The sequence below is a fragment of the Bos taurus genome, chromosome 5 (assembly GCF_002263795.3).
Source record: "Bos taurus isolate L1 Dominette 01449 registration number 42190680 breed Hereford chromosome 5, ARS-UCD2.0, whole genome shotgun sequence".
NCBI lineage: Eukaryota > Metazoa > Chordata > Mammalia > Artiodactyla > Bovidae > Bos > Bos taurus.
The window spans coordinates 44567628-44585302 of record NC_037332.1 but is presented as its reverse complement, the minus strand read 5'-3'; the positions used below and the strand labels follow the sequence as shown (position 1 = coordinate 44585302).

Here is a 17675-nt window from a genome sequence, read left to right as displayed (position 1 = left end):
TTTGGAGTTGAAAAGAAAGCTGTTGGTTTCAGTCTCTCACTGAATTGATAGTGTGTATCAGTGCAGTTTGAACTGGAATTTGTACTTCAAGGTAGTAGTTACTAGTCTCATATTTAATAATTACAGACTTTTATTTTGACCTAAACTAAACTAAATTTATTTTAACTCAGTTCAGTATTTTATATGCCAGCAAGGTAGGGCTTCCCTGGTGGCTCGGAAGTTAAAGCGTCTGCCTGCAATGCGGGAGACCAGAGTTCGATCCCTGGGTCAGGAAGGTCTCCTGGAGAAGGAAATGACAACCCACTCCAGTATTCGTGCCTGGAGAATCCCATGGAAGGAGGAGCCTGGTGGTCTACAGTCCACAGGGTCTCAAAGAGTGGACAGACTGAGGGATGTTCACTTTCACTTTCAAGGAAGGATACAAAGTATATATAGTGTCTAGACTAAGTGCACTGTAGTGGGATTACATAAAAGATATGACACACTGACAGGTCATGTGTTACAGAAACCACTCTTCTATGTCTGTCTGTATGTGTAAACTTTTGTTGGCAGAGGAGAGGAGAGGGAAGTCAAATTCTGAACTTCAGGAAAGCTTATCCTGGGTGCACTGAAGTAGTGTGTATTTTGCTTGTTTGGGGAGCAAAGCCCTTCACGTAGAATGTAGTTTTTGATGTACCTGGTGGTAGGTCACTGAGAGCAGTGCTCATTCAGTGATCTGACATTCAGACTTTAAAATGAAAATGTATGTAGATAGCGGGAAAAAATTCGTTCGGAAGTTACAGACGTAGACATCCTTATAAATGTACTTGTCTTTATATCATGACTCATTATACTTTACATTGAGTTATTGTGTGTCTACTATAGCCAATGTTTAGCTAATTTTGGAAAATAAGTTTTATTAGGCAAATATCTGTGAAATCTTATTTCCACCAAATTTATATTGAATAGAGAACCCTTTAAGATAAGGCATGTAAGATGGAAACTGAAGTAGGTAAAGACTGATTCAGAAACTTGGGTAGAAATGTTTAGGGGAGCTGTAACTCTTAATTATTTTATTATTTATAAGTAGTTCATTCTGTTGTTCACTTTGTGATTTATGTGCCATATTTGTAGTACCAAATTGGCTTCCTTACCATTAGTTGAGCTTTTAACAGGGATTGGAAACTGATTTTAATATCTACTTGAAATGTAAACAAAATCAGAAACTGAAATATTTTCTAAAAAGATAGGTATGTATTAGATTATCTGTTTTGTGGATTTTGTGGGTTAGTGTATTCTTTTCCATGGTATAGAAAACATTTTATAAGTGCAAACTTGTATTTTGCTTGTATTTCTCTAAATGGAATTTTTTTTTTTCCAATAGAGGAACTTTGAACAAGTGGCCTTTGCTGTGACATTAGTGGTGGTAACATAATGCAGGAGTGGCATTAATACAGTTTTAGGAACACCAAAAGTAGTGTTGTGCCTGTCAGGAAGAGTGAAGGTTACAGGACAACTATCACAGTCTTCCCAGTAATGTACAGAATATCTGACATTAAAATTACGTGGGAGGTGATTAACAAAAGTATGTCCCTCTTCAGAGCAAGGGCATGGTGATAATGAAAAAAAGGTTGAGAAACATTGCTTTTAAGAGGAGCTGATTGAAATTTGGTTATTTTACTATCTGTCTTAATTTGAGTGTTGTCTCTGACCTGGCTACAGCTACTCATTTGTCGTGAGGAACATGAATGATCTTGAGATGCAGAATCTTGAAAGGCTACCTTGCCTTTAAAATAATTATTGTAATTAAATGTAGAAAATGAAATAACTTAGTGGATTTTTTTAACAAACCCTAAGAGCTGTTGCCTACTGGAAGTTAAATATAGTGTATAGTTCTATTGGTTATTAGTTGCTATGAACAAATTGGGCAATATTTGTAATCTAAAATAATTAGAGGGGTAATATTGATTATTTTTTGTTTTTGAGTACCTTTAAAATTTCCCAATGGTAATAATTGAAAAGACTGCATATAGAACTTGACACTGTTGACTGTTACTCTTTGACAAAGTTTGTCCAAATAGACTCTCAGAGCTCACCTTCTTTGTATGTGATCTGTGGTGGTGGTGGTGGTGTTTAGTCCCTAAGTCATGCCCAACTCTTTTGGGACCCTGTAGATTGTAGCCTGCCAGGCTCCTCTGTCCATGGTATTCTCCAGGCAAGAATACTGGAGTGGGTTGCCGTTTCCTTCTGGGGATCCTCCCGAACCAGGGATCGAACCTGGGTCTCCTGCATTGCAGGCAGTTTCTTTACCACTGAGCCACCAGGGAAGCCCTGACTTGTGATACTCATTTTACATAATTTTAGAATGTGCATGTTTTCCCCCTTTTAGAGTGGGAACAGAAAGTAGGATGTGTTCTGTATATAATTATTTTTTTAATCTGGAGGATAGGTGTGATATGGTGAAGTTGAAAAGGAAGGTTACTGATATTACAGAAGAGTGTGTGTTTTAAGTTGCCTCTTAGTAATGGTGGTAATGTATTCAAATTCATTAATATTTTTTCACCAAGTCCAAATGCATACCATGGGGCTAAAAGTATAGGCTGTGGCCTTGGAACTGAGCGAAGCTAACTAGTCTACTTGGAAATCAAACCCCAGGACTGTGGTCTCAGTTAGCATCATATTTCAATCAGTTGGAAGCAGTCCAACTACCAGACCAAGTGACTGATATTAAATATTGGTAGAATCATATCAGTATGGAAAATTGATTAGTATCAACACAGGAATTCAGGGATGGACAAAAATAGTAAGTTGTGACTCACCAGGTTAGTGTAGCTGCAGTTATTATGCCTGTAAATTATTGTCGACTTATGTGAACATTTTCCTAGATTTATAACTAGTGAAAAGTCAAATAATATTTCATCAAAGTATAGATTGAAATACTTTTAGTGCTACTATTAATAACCCTTGCATTCTGTTTTACTCTCCCTCAAACCATATATTGTGATTATAGTCTCTGCAGAGGAGGATGGAAACACAACTCCTTTTGAATAATAGTAACAATAATTTACTTGATGTGCAAAACTGGATTGCGAACGATTTCAAAGTGCCTGCTACCCCTTGTGGGAAACTTTGGTATCTTAAGTGTGTGGAATCAACTGCTGCAGCCGTGCCACCTGAAGCTTTAGCTACACTGAAACTTCTTAACAAAACTCAACCTTCTTTTTTCTAATTTTTACTATCACTGTTTTTTTCTAATTTTTTTTTCTTTTTTCTAATTTTTACTGTCACTATCACAATTTTTACTATCATGTTCCTTGGTTTCAAAAAACTCAGTTCTCAAAGGTTATTTTGGTACTGCTGTGGAAAGAAAATTATGGCATTATTCAGTGATTTGTGGTCTTAGTTTCTGCCCATTGCTAAAGAGGGCTTTCTTCTCTGACGTACCTTAAGATTTTGTCCCTTAATAAATAAGTTACATACATTCAGCCTCATAACAATATTGTTATGTAGAGATTCTGTTGCATTATCAGCGAATTGGATAACTTCATTATGCAGAAGATTACCTGATATGCTATGTGTTATGAACTGATAAGTGGTATATTTCCCCTTCTAGATTTTTTTTTTCTTTTCCTGTTTCTTTAAAAAAAAATCTTTTTCTGGCTTCCTTCTGAATAGCAAAACAAGAACCATGTTCCCTTGGGACTCTTATTATAACAGTATTTTGTTGATCTGTTCATAGTCATATTATTCATGCCTTTTTTCAATGTCATTCTTTATCCATAAAATGGTTAGTTCCTAAAACTATTAGTTTCTCCTTATCTACCATTTGTATTCATTCTTACTGAATTGTAATAATGGAGAAGATAAGAATTATATTCGTTTTCTAAGCGTAATTGCCTTTCTTTTATTACCTTGACAGAGGAGCCTGGTAGGCTACAGTCCATGGCCTCGCAAAGAGTCAGACATGACTGAGTGACTTCACTTTCACTTTTCAGAATGAAGTAGTTCACATCCATTTAGATACTTTGTGGTGGAAAGGAAGATAAAAATAGAGCTTTTCCTCTGTTACTGGCTAGTCAAGCCAGTGGCCCAGTAACTGTTACCAAAGGCAATTTAAATGATGCTCAGTGTTCTGCCACTACCTGCATTTCATTTTTATTGTGCTTATTTACAGGTTGAACCCTATTTTTCTATTTTTCTCCTGTTCACATATTTGCTTATTATTCATTTTCCTTTTACTTGCATATTACTTAGGCATGTAAGTGGCATCTCCTAGCCTTGTTTTAATTCTGCTGGTGACACTTGATGGCAAAACTTTACTAGATTCTTCCGTGTTCATGTCCCTTTTCTCTTGACCATGTAGATGTTTTGCTAATTGACTATATATCTAAGAAGTCAGGTAAGCATTAACTCTTTGTTGACTGAGAATAATAAAACTTAATATAGATACTAATTTGGATAGTTTAACCTGTATTTTCTCTTTCCCTTGTTCATTTATTGTGACATATAGAATCATTACATAGCCATATTTCTTTATCCCTTTCCTGTGGCTTAGCTTACTATGCTTTTTCTAAAACTAACAGCTTCCACAGAATTGGGAAGCATGATCCTGAATACTATAGAAAATAATAGTTGTATTTTTCTGCAGTTAAAAATATTATTAAAGATTCATAATGGCTCTGATTTCTGTTTGTGATATTTTTGTATTGAAAATTTGTAGTCAGTGTTGTTACTTTGAGTATTTCGCTTCCATGAAAAGTTCATTATTTTATTTTGTCTACATGTTATTCTGTTCCTAGAGGAACATTAGTTCTTATAATAAGTATCAGTGGGGAAATAGGATTCATTGTATAGAAATTCACTTTATAGGCACTGTTCAAGAAGTGCCGTAAAGTGAAAGATTTGTACTGAGATCTTTGACCTATGTCTTCTACCAAATTTTTAAAAGAAAATTGTTGAATAAATTTGCATTCACATCTGTTTTAGAAGTCGTCTGACTATTGTATAATCTAGAACATTATTTCTGTATCTCAGGAAGCTGAATATGGTGGGCATGATCAGATAGATTTGTATGATGATGTCATCTCTCCATCTGCAAATAATGGAGATGCCCCGGAAGATCGGGATTACATGGATACTCTCCCACCAACTGTTGGTGATGACGTGGGTAAAGGAGCAGCACCAAATGTTGTCTATACATATACGGGAAAGAGAATTGCATTGTATATTGGGAATCTAACATGGGTAAGTGACTTGATTTGAATTAAATCCTTGGTGATTGATTTCAAACTATTCCAGTAGTTAATTTTTTCTCCAGTATATAAAATAAGAATTTCAAGTTATTAAATTGGTTCTAGATGCTTCGTTATGCACCAAGGGGGGGACATGCATGTACCTTTTAAATATAGTAAGTACCAGAATCTTCTAGTTCTGAATTTTGTAGACATTCAACTTGTTTTGGTAGAGATTCCAGTTAAATGTAGTTCAATTATTTTATCTTTTACTACTCCTACACTTCAGCTATCTCAGTTTACAAAGGAAAATGCTCACATAAAGGCTCAAACCAGGATTCAGTAATGTAGGAGAGAAAGATACACAATATAATTCTTGTTTTTAAGAGTTTTCATTATTCAAACCATAATTACACACATACTGAATTTCATTTTTGCCCTTAAATTTGAAATCTGATTTACAGAAATACTGCTATTATACATTGTATTTTAATTTGGTTTATGATACTACAGTAGTAGTAAACCTACAGGTTTATTGATTGGAGTTTCATTAGCTGAATGTTTAGTAGTAGTATTATCTGTGTTTTATTAGCATTGAATCTTAAATATTTACTAAAATAGTCCGGTAGAGTTTTTGCATTTCTATTTAAAAACGTTTATTACACATACTTGAAAATTTAAAAATTGCCTAGAAATCAGTTGTTACTGTACATTTCCTTAATAGTATTTTATTTTAAATGTTTGCATATTTAAAAAGCTGGCCAATCTCCCATCATCTGAGCAATTTTTATAATGTTGGAGACAGTTGTATTGTAGATAAAAAGAGTGTGGTTGCTGAGGAAGACTGAGTCTTGGCTCCTACATATGTTTTATAACCTTGGACAACTTCTTTAACCTCTCTATTGCATAGAGTGTAAAATAGGAATTATATGTAAAATGGGACTTCTGTGTTTTGAGAATTAAATATTTGGTAAAAGGGTATGGTAGGCACTGAATACACATTAGGATTTTGTTTTGTATACTTAGAAACATAAGGTGGAGTTTATTTCCCCAAATAATTTCTTTTAAGAAAAAAAGCGGCAGGTGAGATTGGTTTATTGAAAATTTAAAGTCACAGCAGTTGAAAGCTGGAAGAGACCAAAAACTCATTAAGGGTTTTCTTTTTTTAATTCTATATTCTCTCTGAGGGTATGTACCTTCTATTTCCAAAACTCTTATCAAGGGACGAAAGTATGTCTTCAGGTGCTTTTGTGCTATTTAAAAATTGGAGACTGACTGGCGGTAATTGTACATAGTTTGCACTAAGGATTAATTTTGTCTGTCCTGAGTTTACCCTTACAAACTAAATTGAAACAATAAAAATCTTAGATATGATGGTTAATGAGGGGGAAATATCTTGCAGTGGACAACAGATGAAGACTTAACTGAAGCAGTTCATTCTTTGGGAGTAAATGATATTTTGGAGATAAAGTTTTTTGAAAATCGGGCAAATGGCCAGTCAAAGGGGTAAGAATTTTGTTTTAATTCTTTTTTTTTTTTTCACCCAATGGGAGTTTGTAGCTAACAATTACAATTTTAGGGGTGACTTTCCTTGAAGTTAATACTTATCTACACATGTGTAGGATGTTTCTTTTCTACACTGACAGGAGGTTCTTGGGCAAAGATTCATACTCATTTAATGTATCCTGTGATCTACCTCCCTAAAACTAGTGGAGCTGGGAGATTAGGTCTCTTTTCCAATTTTCCTGCGTTTTCTCCATTGTGGTTGAACAATGACAGTTTGAAGAAGCATCACTATCCCTGTGGTTAAGGGGTATTGGAAGATGGGCCACTGAAGAATACTGTAGCGTGGATGTTTTGCATTATTTTTTTAACTATTAAACTACACAGATGAGGTAGGATACTTATAAAATCCAGATGTCCAAAAGTAAGACAGTAAAAAAATAGAATGTCATCATCTGTAGGTGATTACTCTTGTCATTTTAGTGAATATACTTTCAGGTATTTTCCTAGTGCTTTATTTTTATTGCAAAAATAATAGGATTGCAATTTATGTTTTATAGTGTGTTTGATACACCGTAAAAAAATTAATAAATATACATCTTCTCTAATGTATTAGTTCTTTCCATCATACTTTGCTACTGTAACTAATTTTACCATTCTTATTTTTGGTTATTTGAGTTTTCAGTTTTTGTCTATTAGAAATAATGTTTTATTTAAATCTCTGGTATAGATTTTGGATTTTTTAGAAGATAATTTGCTAACTACAGAATGATAAAGTAAAAAAAAAATGCTTAATGTACTTATTTAATATCCAGTGTGCCAGTGTGCAATAACTAGGAATATTTTCAAACATGTGCAGAGTCTTGACTGCTTTTCATGAACTCCACTCTACTGCCTGGTCCAAGCCACTGTTATCTCTTACTTGAACAGTAGCTTCCTACCTGATGTACCTGCCTTCACTCTAATTCTCTACAGTCTACATAGAGACATAGCAGAAGTTGAAAAAAAAGTGACATCAGTATTTGTCTCCTCAGAATGTTCTATTGATTGTCCATTTTATTCAGAGTAAAACCCAGAATCTTCACTGTGGTCTATAAGGCACGAAGACCTGTTTTCCCCACTCTGTTACCATCTCTGACCTTATCTCCTACTGCTGTTTACTTTGCTGTGCTGCTCAGCTACATTAATTAGTCTTTGCTGTTCCTCAGACATATTGCTACTTGAGACCTTTACACTCTTTCTTCTGTTTGACTGACTTTTCCCCAAAATATCCACATTTGGGATCTTTTCACTTCAATCAGGATTCTGCCTGAGTTCCCCTTATCTGGCCACACTGTGCAAGAGCTTCGACTCCTATCACTGTTCCTTTTTCCTCCGCTTTTCTTACATTGTATGTTACTTGTTTATGGTCTTGTCTCCTACTAGATTTAGATTGTAAGTTCCAAAAGAGCTTTGTTCACTATTGTATTCCCTAACCCTAAAGTGAGGCATGGCATATAGGAAGTGGTGCTCAATTAAATTAGTGAATTAGTTAAATTGTCTCTAAATGTTGTGACCCAAGGTAATCTTGAATCAAACAGCAGACTTTGTTGACCAGGATCTAATTAAAGGACCATTTTGAATACTAGGCAGTAAAGACTCCTAAGAGACCTTCTGAGAATAATTTAGAATATTATATAACTTTATGAATTGACACTCATTCATTTTTTTCTGTTCTAAATTTATTTTTCCTAGTGAGATACAATTCACATAATATAAAATTCACCCTTTTAAAGAATTAAAATCAGTGGACTTTATTTATAAAGTTGTACAACCATTATTATTGTCTATTTCCAGAATGTTCTGATCACCCCCAAAAGAAATCCTGTGTCTGTTAGCAACTGTCTTTGTGGATTTGCCTGTTCTGAAGAGGTATCATAGAGAATGTGGTCCCATGTGCCTAGCTCCTTGCTCTTAGCAGATTTTCAGGTCTCATCATGTTGTAACATGTGTCAGTACTTATTTTTTAAAAATATTAATATTCCACTAAATATTATACTATGTGAATATACCACATTTAAAATGTCAAAAATTTAGAAATTCTGAAAATTTCATCCATCATTTGGTGGACATTTAGGTGGTTTCCATTTTTGCTATTATGAATAAGGCCCCTATGAATATTCATATATGAGTTTTAGAATGAGCATTTTTTTTAAGGAAATTGTTTCTTTTATCTAAATAGATTACACTGTAGTTCCCGTATGATTTGCAACTGTTCCAAAGCCACCCTTTTATATAGACAGAAAAATCTTTAGTGAAAGAAGTTAAATTTATCAACATTTATAAAAATTTCTAATTTTGTTCTTAAGAATACTCCTCCTCTGTATTCATGTACCAGTTTGTATGAACGTAATATTTTCAGTCAGTTCTGTTAGGTACATGTATACACTCAGGAGTTTTGTTTCTTTTGCTGCCATAAGGCTTGTAGGATTTCAGTTCCCTGACCAGGGATTGAACCTGGGCCATGGCACTGAAAGCTCCAGCTCCAAACCACTAGACCGCCAGAGAATTCCCAGGAGATTTATTGGATCATATTTTAACTCTGTTATATTCAACCGTTTAAGAAGCTACTGGGGTATTTGTCAGAGTGTCTGTACTATTATGTATTTTTTCATCAAGCAGTGTATGAGGGTTCTAGTTTTTCCCACATCCTCACTAGCACTTGTTAATTATCTTTTTGATTAGTGGGTGAAGTGGTATCATTACGATTTTGATTTACATTTTCCTGTTAGCTAATGATATTGAGCATCTTTTTATGGTGATGTTATTCGTAATAATTAAATTTGGGTTCTGGAAACAACCCAAATGCCTGTCAGTTGGTGGATTTTGAGGAAATGTGGTATATCTATATAATGAAATATTATTCAGTCATGAGAAAGAACTAATCACTGACACATGTTTTAACATGCATTAAACCTTGAAAACATCATGCTAAGTGAAAGAAGCTAGTCCCCATGAAGGACCACACACCGTGTTATTCACATTTAATGAAATGTCCAGAATAGGCAGATGTACAGATTTGTTCTTTAGGGTTGGAGGATGGGAGGAAATGGAGTGACAGCTGACAGTTATGGGGTTTTTTTTTTGAGTGATGAAAATGTTCTTAAAATTGATGTGGCTGTGATTGTAAAACTCTGAGTATACTAAACAAACAAAGCATTGAATTCTGTACACTTTGAATAATATGATGTGTTATTATAAAAAAAAGTTAGAGCTGGAAGTGTGACCATTGTATTCTAAGAAATATTTTGGTTTTTTTGGTAGGTAAAATTAAATTCACATCATTTCATTTTTAATAACTGCAATAACAGTTAATCCCTCCTCACTTTCTACCCACATCCCTTTAAACACCTTCTAGGTTTGCCCTTGTTGGTGTTGGATCTGAAGCATCCTCAAAAAAGTTAATGGATCTGTTGCCTAAGAGAGAGCTTCATGGTCAGAATCCTGTTGTAACTCCATGCAATAAACAGTTCCTGAGTCAATTTGAAATGCAGTCCAGGAAAAGTAAGCACCCCCCTCAGAGGCTTTTATTAAAAGATGTGCATTTTAACCAGTCTTGTTAGCATTTGTTATATGTTGTATTGGAGAAGTCATCTTAATATTTATATTTAGTTCATTGGAGAATCCATTTTAGAAAATCCATGCTTTGAGTTTGATTTAAATTACTGATTATGACTGGTTCCGTGTACTGGAAACCTATGCCCATTTTTCTCTAAATGTTACAGACCCAACATTATACAACAGTGTGCAAGTTTTATAGCCCTGCCATTCTTATCCTGTCATTCCCATCCTAAAGAAAGGAAGAAACTACATTCTAATCCTTAGGTTGAAGGAAAGTTATGTGGATGTCTGTTATGGTTGGGGAGAAACTACTGATAACCAGAAAGTATTCGTTGATTTTCTGCTTGGCACCAAGACCTATCACCACTTGGTAAAGTGACTATAGAAAAGATTTGCCATTATATACTTAAAAATGTTATCACTTAAAGAGAGAAATGAATGATAATGTAATTAATAGAAATTTGAGTGGTTGTTTTTCTTAATGTTCTAGCACTTAAAACTTAACTGATGAATGTTTAAAAGTTTGAATGATTTATACTTACTGAAATTTAGATTTCTGTTAGAGAATTTTGGTCTTGGCTGCTGCAGAATACTGGTATTTTGAAAGTAACTCATTATTTGTTTATCAGAAATACATTTAAGCCTAGATCTTTGAGACTTCAAAAGAATTTAAATAGATGTGAAGGTTTTCCTAAATGGGTACTTCTCATGTAGTTTGGACGGGCCCAAGGCATCTGGAAGTTAGTAAGCAGTATACATAAACTTTGATTTAGAGTTGTTTCTAATATCTAACAGTGGTTACATATCAGATAACTATTTTAATAAATGCTATTTATGAGTATTTGGATATTTGCAGCTACACAATCAGGACAAATGTCTGGGGAAGGTAAAGCTGGTCCTCCGGGAGGCAGTTCACGTGCAGCATTTCCACAAGGTGGTAGAGGACGGGGCCGTTTTCCAGGGGCTGTTCCTGGTGGGGACAGATTTCCTGGGCCAGCAGGACCAGGAGGGCCACCTCCACCTTTTCCAGGTAAAATTTTTCTTAAATTGCCATGGATAAAATGTGTCTACCTAATACCTCTTTTCCTTTTCTCTCTTTTTCAAGTAATGCATTATTAATGTGACTTACTCTCCTTGTTATGCTATTTTTGGAATCCAGGAAATTTGATCAAGCATCTTGTTAAAGGAACTCGGCCTTTGTTCCTGGAAACTAGGATTCCATGGCATATGGGGCACAGCATAGAGGAATTACCCATTTTTGGCCTAAAAGGTCTTTATTTTTCTCCAAACTTGCTTGACTTATATATAGAATATTTACATCCGTCTTATTTTCTTACCTCTTAAAAAATCCTTTCAAGACCATTTTTCCTTGTTTCACTTTCTAGCTTGTCATCAGAGTAGACTATAAGGTGGGTGATTTCACTGTAAGAAGTGTGTGTATGCTGAAAGATGGAAACTATCTCTAAGCATTGTAATCTGTTAAAGTTTTTGTTTCAGTAGTTTTTCTTAAGCATTAAATTGAGCTAGTTAAATGTGTAAGGATATACTTCATCCTTGTAACTTGTTAGTATAGCGTTTACCGTATGGGTTTCATTTAAAGAGAAAGAGTCTTGGTCTATGAGTTATGCTTTAAAAGTATAATTGTGGCATGAAGATTAAAACACCTTATTGAAGTGTGTTTTTTTTTCTCTCTCTCTCTCTCTCTCCCCCCTTTATTCTGTAGCTGGACAGACTCCACCACGCCCACCCTTAGGTCCTCCAGGCCCACCCGGTCCGCCAGGTCCTCCACCTCCTGGTCAGGTTCTGCCTCCTCCTTTAGCTGGGCCTCCTAATCGGGGAGATCGCCCTCCACCACCAGTTCTTTTTCCTGGACAGCCTTTTGGGCAGCCTCCATTGGGTCCGCTTCCTCCTGGTCCTCCACCTCCAGTTCCAGGCTACGGCCCCCCTCCTGGTCCACCACCTCCACAACAGGGACCACCTCCACCTCCAGGCCCCTTTCCACCTCGCCCACCTGGCCCTCTTGGGCCACCCCTTACACTCGCTCCTCCTCCGCATCTTCCTGGACCACCTCCAGGGGCCCCACCGCCAGCTCCACATGTGAACCCAGCTTTCTTTCCTCCACCAACTAACAGCGGCATGCCTACATCAGATAGCCGAGGCCCACCACCAACAGATCCATATGGCCGGCCTCCGCCATATGATAGGGGTGACTATGGGCCTCCTGGGAGGTAAGTTAGTATGCGTCTGTAAAAGTAGACTTAGTATATTTGATCTGCAAAAGCTATTTTTCACTCTTGTCTGTGAAGTTTTAAAAAATTAGGAGCTTTCCCGATACATAATGTTGTGTATGTTTTCTCTTACAAGAAGCAGTATGATACGGTGAAAAACATACTGAACAGGGTTGGGAATAATTCAGCTCTACCACTTCCACAGGCTTGTGATTTTAGGGCAAGTCACATTATTTCTGTCATTTTTAAGTTAAAAGAGGTTGATAAAGATCCTGAAGCAAGCTAATGGGATCCTCAAGCTACTTTTAAAATTTTAACATCAGTATCATTCATCTACCATTGATGACACTACATAGAAAGTTAAAGTTTCTTCATTGTTTTAGAAATTAGGTCAGTTTATTAGATAGTATCTCATGCTTATCAGGAGTCCTGTATAGCAAAATTACTAACTTTTAATTAAAGTGGGGACATTAAATAATTTATAAACATCTTTGGGTAGACAAAGACTTGTAAAACACAGGCTTTATGGGAATTAAAATAGTTAATGGCCATCCTTAGAGAAAAGCTGCATGGAAACTAAAGTACTTTTAAAGCTGCTGCTGCTGCTAAGTCGCTTCAGTAGTGTTCGACTCTATGCGACCCCACAGACAGCAGCCCACCAGGCTCCCCCCGCCCCTGGGATTCTCCAGGCGAGAACACTGGAGTGGGTTGCCATTTCCTTCTTCAGTGCATGAAAGTGAAAAGTGAAAGTGAAGTCGCTCAGTCATATCTGACTCTTTGCGACCCCATGGACTGCAGCCTACCAGGCTCCTCCGTCCATGGGATTTTCCAGGCAAGAGTACTGGAGTGGGGTGCCATCGCCTTCTCCGACTTTTAAAGCTATCCATGCTCAAATCATAATCTGGAGAGCTGTGTTAATCTTTAAAAACTACTTGAATTTGTCCCCTTCAGTTTCTTGATTTTATATTCTTTTACTGTTATCTTTGAATTATTCTGTATTTCAGTTTGTCTGACAATGTACTGCAGGGATGGATTTGAGCATCTGCCTAATTTCATACAAGGGTACAGGGCCAGGGAAATAAATTTGATGTTGTAGATAAAGTCTTCTGACAGTTATCTATCCATAGACATTGTGCCTGAAATACTTTGTTTTCTTTTGAGAAATGTTATATCTAGGAAGGTAGCACAATTTTTCTTCTATTCAACTTAAATCCAGTGAGCACCTATCTGTTAAGTGTTCATTGTGTGGGAGTGGGTTAGGTGGCTTGGTTTGGTAAGTTTAGTTTGAATTGCATGTCTTTTTTCTAACATAATAGAATTTCTGTAGTACCAGTTTTTCTAAAAATATTTGTGTATATATACTTGGTTATTATTGAGTAATTTTTAATTGGAAGTGGGAGAAAACTGATTTTTTTTTTTTTTTTAAAGAAATAGGATGGGTATGAGTCACAGAATTTATCTTAAATCATACATGGATGTTGGAAAACTTGTAATTTGGTTAGACTGCTTATAAAGTTTTGAGAATAACAGTAATACCTTATAAACATGCAGAAGGTTGTATTAGCTCTTCCTCATCTCATCTGAATGAACTGCTTCTGCTTGCCTTGATTCAGCATTCTACCTAGTAACTAATAACTAAGATGGCAAAATGTTTACCTTTTCTGTACTACACATGTAGTCACAATTTTTTAAGTTGTCCAGCAGCTTTAGAAAATCTTGGGATTTTGTTACTTTTTTTTCAGTAAATATTTGTAGGTACTGAGGGTCTTTTATTTGCCAGATATCCTGGGGATTCAGTGGGGCATACAAGATAGGTCTAAGATATTGTTCCTCCTGAAATTTTATTAGTTAGACATTTATTATTCTTCTGTTGTGAGTTGGGCTCTGTGCCTAAAGGATCCAAATATAAATGAAACCAGATTTTGGCCCTGGCTTGTGTAGGGTTGCTTAGATATACATACATATATAGACAGACATCAAAACAATTTTTTACATGGTTTTGTATGACTAAAAATATTTTATTGCAGTTATGTAGATATAGCATTTCTGACCTCCAGAAAGATATTTTTAAGTTGCTACTTTTATTTCAGCTGAAAGATAATAATTGTACAAGGGAATTTTTCATACACCTGCTCTGTACGAAAAATAGTATATTTCAATATGAGAAAATAACTGTTAGCTCTGAGGCACTTGTCAAAAGCAGTTATTTGAATTGCATTACACAGTTATGACTAATTTAGAATTTTGAGTATGATTTAAGGTTTATTTTGATTTTATAGGGAAATGGATACTGCAAGAACGCCATTGAGTGAAGCTGAGTTTGAAGAAATCATGAATAGAAATAGGGCAATCTCAAGCAGTGCTATTTCAAGAGCTGTGTCTGATGCCAGTGCTGGTTTGTATATTTCTCTCTGTATTCATATTTCTTATTTATGTTATTAGGAATGACTTAAAACTTTTAAAAAATGATTTTTGTTTTGGCTGTGGGCAGGCTTTCCCTGGTTGCAGCACGCAGGGGCCACTCTAGTTGCGGTGCACTGGCTTATCACTGTGGTGGCTTCTCTTGCTGCGGAGCACAAACTCTAGGCACACAGGCTTCAGTAGTTGCAGCACCCCGGGTCAGTAGTTGTGGCGCGTGGGTTTAGTTGCTCCGAGGCATGTAGGATCCTCCTGGACCAGTGATCGAACCTGTGTCCCCTGCATTGGCAGGCAGACTCTTTTCCACTGTACCACCAGGGAAGTCTAGGCATGACCCAAAGCTTTTAAGTACAGCTTTGAAGATGGGTCATCTACATGTAGTAGTTATTTTTATATTTCCCAATCATTATCTATCTTATATTTAAAAGGCATTGAAGGAAACTGTATGTCACAGTGTAGTGAAATACCCCTAATATAAACATTTTAGGTATAAATTTAAGTATTAGCCCTGACATTTAATGGCTTAGGGGCCTCAAGGCAGCTCATTTATTCCTATATTTACTAAATGATCACATGTTTCATACAGCTATAACAATAACAAACTTCATGTACATTAAAGCCTTTCCCAAAATGATGAAACTGAAAAAATTAAGACATCGTCTATAATCATTTTGAAGTGCTTTGCTTTTTTAAAATGGTTGCCTCAAATGGTTAGGTGATATTTTTGAAAACAAAATTTGTTTGACTTAAACCTCTCTCTTTCCACTCACAGGTGATTATGGGAGTGCTATTGAGACATTGGTAACTGCAATTTCTTTAATTAAACAATCCAAAGTATCTGCTGATGATCGTTGCAAAGTTCTTATTAGCTCTTTGCAAGATTGCCTGCATGGAATTGAATCCAAGTCTTATGGTTCTGGATCAAGGTAAAACTTTCCTGTCTCATGTCTATATAAAATTGCTGCTTTGCAAATAGAGAAAAATATTGTGTTTGGGACTCTATAGGACTTTGATTTTACTTATTACTGTTTATTTAGCAGCTAATGTGATTTTGTTGTTGTTTAATAAATGTCAGGTGTTTGCTTGCTTAAAACACCTCAAAGGCTTTCAGTTGTTGTCACATTCTTAGAATAAATGTAATAATGCAAATGTAAACATTGTAAACAGTATGATACAGTTTGCCTCATTATGTACCTCTCTTGCTCACTATTCTCTAGCAATATTGGTTTCCCTTTTCTTCCTCTTGAAACTCTTGTTTCTGTATTAACACTTGGTATTTCTTCTACTGGGAGCCCTTTTCCTTGATTCTTCACATAGCTGTTCCTTGTTCTTTTCTCAATTCAATCTTTCTAGGATTGAAGACCCCCTCTAGGAGGGGGTCTTCTCCCAGGTTATTCTGATTACTTATTTAATAATTCTTCTTGCAATCTGTTCTTTCTTATTGTTGTTAAGTATTGTTACTTATTGTTCTTATTTCTTTTCAGTAGAACACATTGAAAAATGGGAGGGGTCTTATTTACCTGTCTTGTTGATTACTGTGTTGGTAATGATGTAGAGAATGGGTGCTAAATAAGTATTTCTTGAACAAGAGAGTTTATGATCATTTCTTAGGGTTTTTTTTTTTTTTAATTAGGCAATTCTTTTTTTGGCATTACTGCTAACGTTGAAATTTTACATAGTTTAGAAAGGTAAAGCTTAATCTTGACATGATACTTTCAGGTCTTTAGTATACTTACCAGGTGGTAGAGTCATCTTCGTTAAGCTAGGAAAAGGAGCTTGTCTTTGTCATGGTCCCCAACTTTATAATTATTAATTTTGTGACCCGGTTTAAGGATCTTTGAATCTGAACAAATTTTCATAGCTAAAGGCTGTATCTTACATAGTCTTTTAACTTTTTAAGTCCAGAATAACTTCTACCTTGGTCACAAGCTTAACACCTAATAATGTTTGCTAAGTTGAGCTGCCTGGTGCAGAAATACAAAATAGGGATTAAACTAATAGGCAGTTATTTCCTAATTGTGAATTTTAGAACTTAGATTAGTAGGATTTCTAAGATACATACTTTGGTTAACGTACCTGTTTTTTGTTTGTTTCTAAAGGAAGTTCATGCAGCGTTTCTCTTTATTAAATAACAGTGTGAATAATTTATCAATCTTTTCTAGTGGTCGTGTTTACTAAGTTTCTTCTTTGCGTCCCACCATGCTTCTCAGCACTACCATCCTCCAAGCATACATATGTATATATTTCTTTGGAAAGTTTCTTAGCAGGGTAGCACTTAACGATGAACCATGGTTTGGCTAGTTATAAATGTAAGATTAATATTTACATACATGTTTACAGTAATGGGTGATAATTTTAAGTAGTTAAGTCTCATTGTGTATTGAGTGATTTCATGAATTTTATTTCTAAAAAACTACTTTTCTATATATTCTTTTGGTTAAAATACAAGTTCTATGAGATTTTCTCTACTTTACCTTTCTGCTTTTCATTCAGTAAATATTGCATGTCTCTTTTAGGCTCCTGGTTATAATAGATGATATGATGTATTGCCATGATGTGTCTGGTTCCCAATTTTTAGGTGAATATTTTTTAAAATGGGATTTCCAGTTCTTGGTTGTTGCTGAGTTGATAAATCATTATTGTCTGTTCAGGATATTTTAGTCTAAACTATATTTGTAAGTTACTTTTTTGCCTTGGGTATTTTTAAACATCAAAA

General features: G+C 35.5%; 1 protein-coding gene across 7 annotated transcripts in view; it reads left to right on the top strand.

Moving 5' to 3' along the window:
• The window catches only part of CPSF6 (cleavage and polyadenylation specific factor 6), a 69840-nt gene that overhangs the window by 3001 nt on the left and 49164 nt on the right, over nt 1–17675 (top strand). For 4 of the 7 annotated variants that reach the window (XR_009494430.1, XM_005206466.5, XM_005206464.5 and 1 more), the window contains exons 2-9: nt 5014–5223; nt 6613–6716; nt 10111–10256; nt 11170–11343; nt 11473–11583; nt 12037–12541; nt 14821–14936; nt 15732–15885. Coding sequence is in view for 6 of the 7 variants with exons in the window: in XM_005206466.5 (XP_005206523.1) it covers nt 5014–5223; nt 6613–6716; nt 10111–10256; nt 11170–11343; nt 11473–11583; nt 12037–12541; nt 14821–14936; nt 15732–15885 (1520 nt within the window). In the remaining variant the exon portion in view is untranslated. 7 annotated transcript variants of the gene reach the window in all.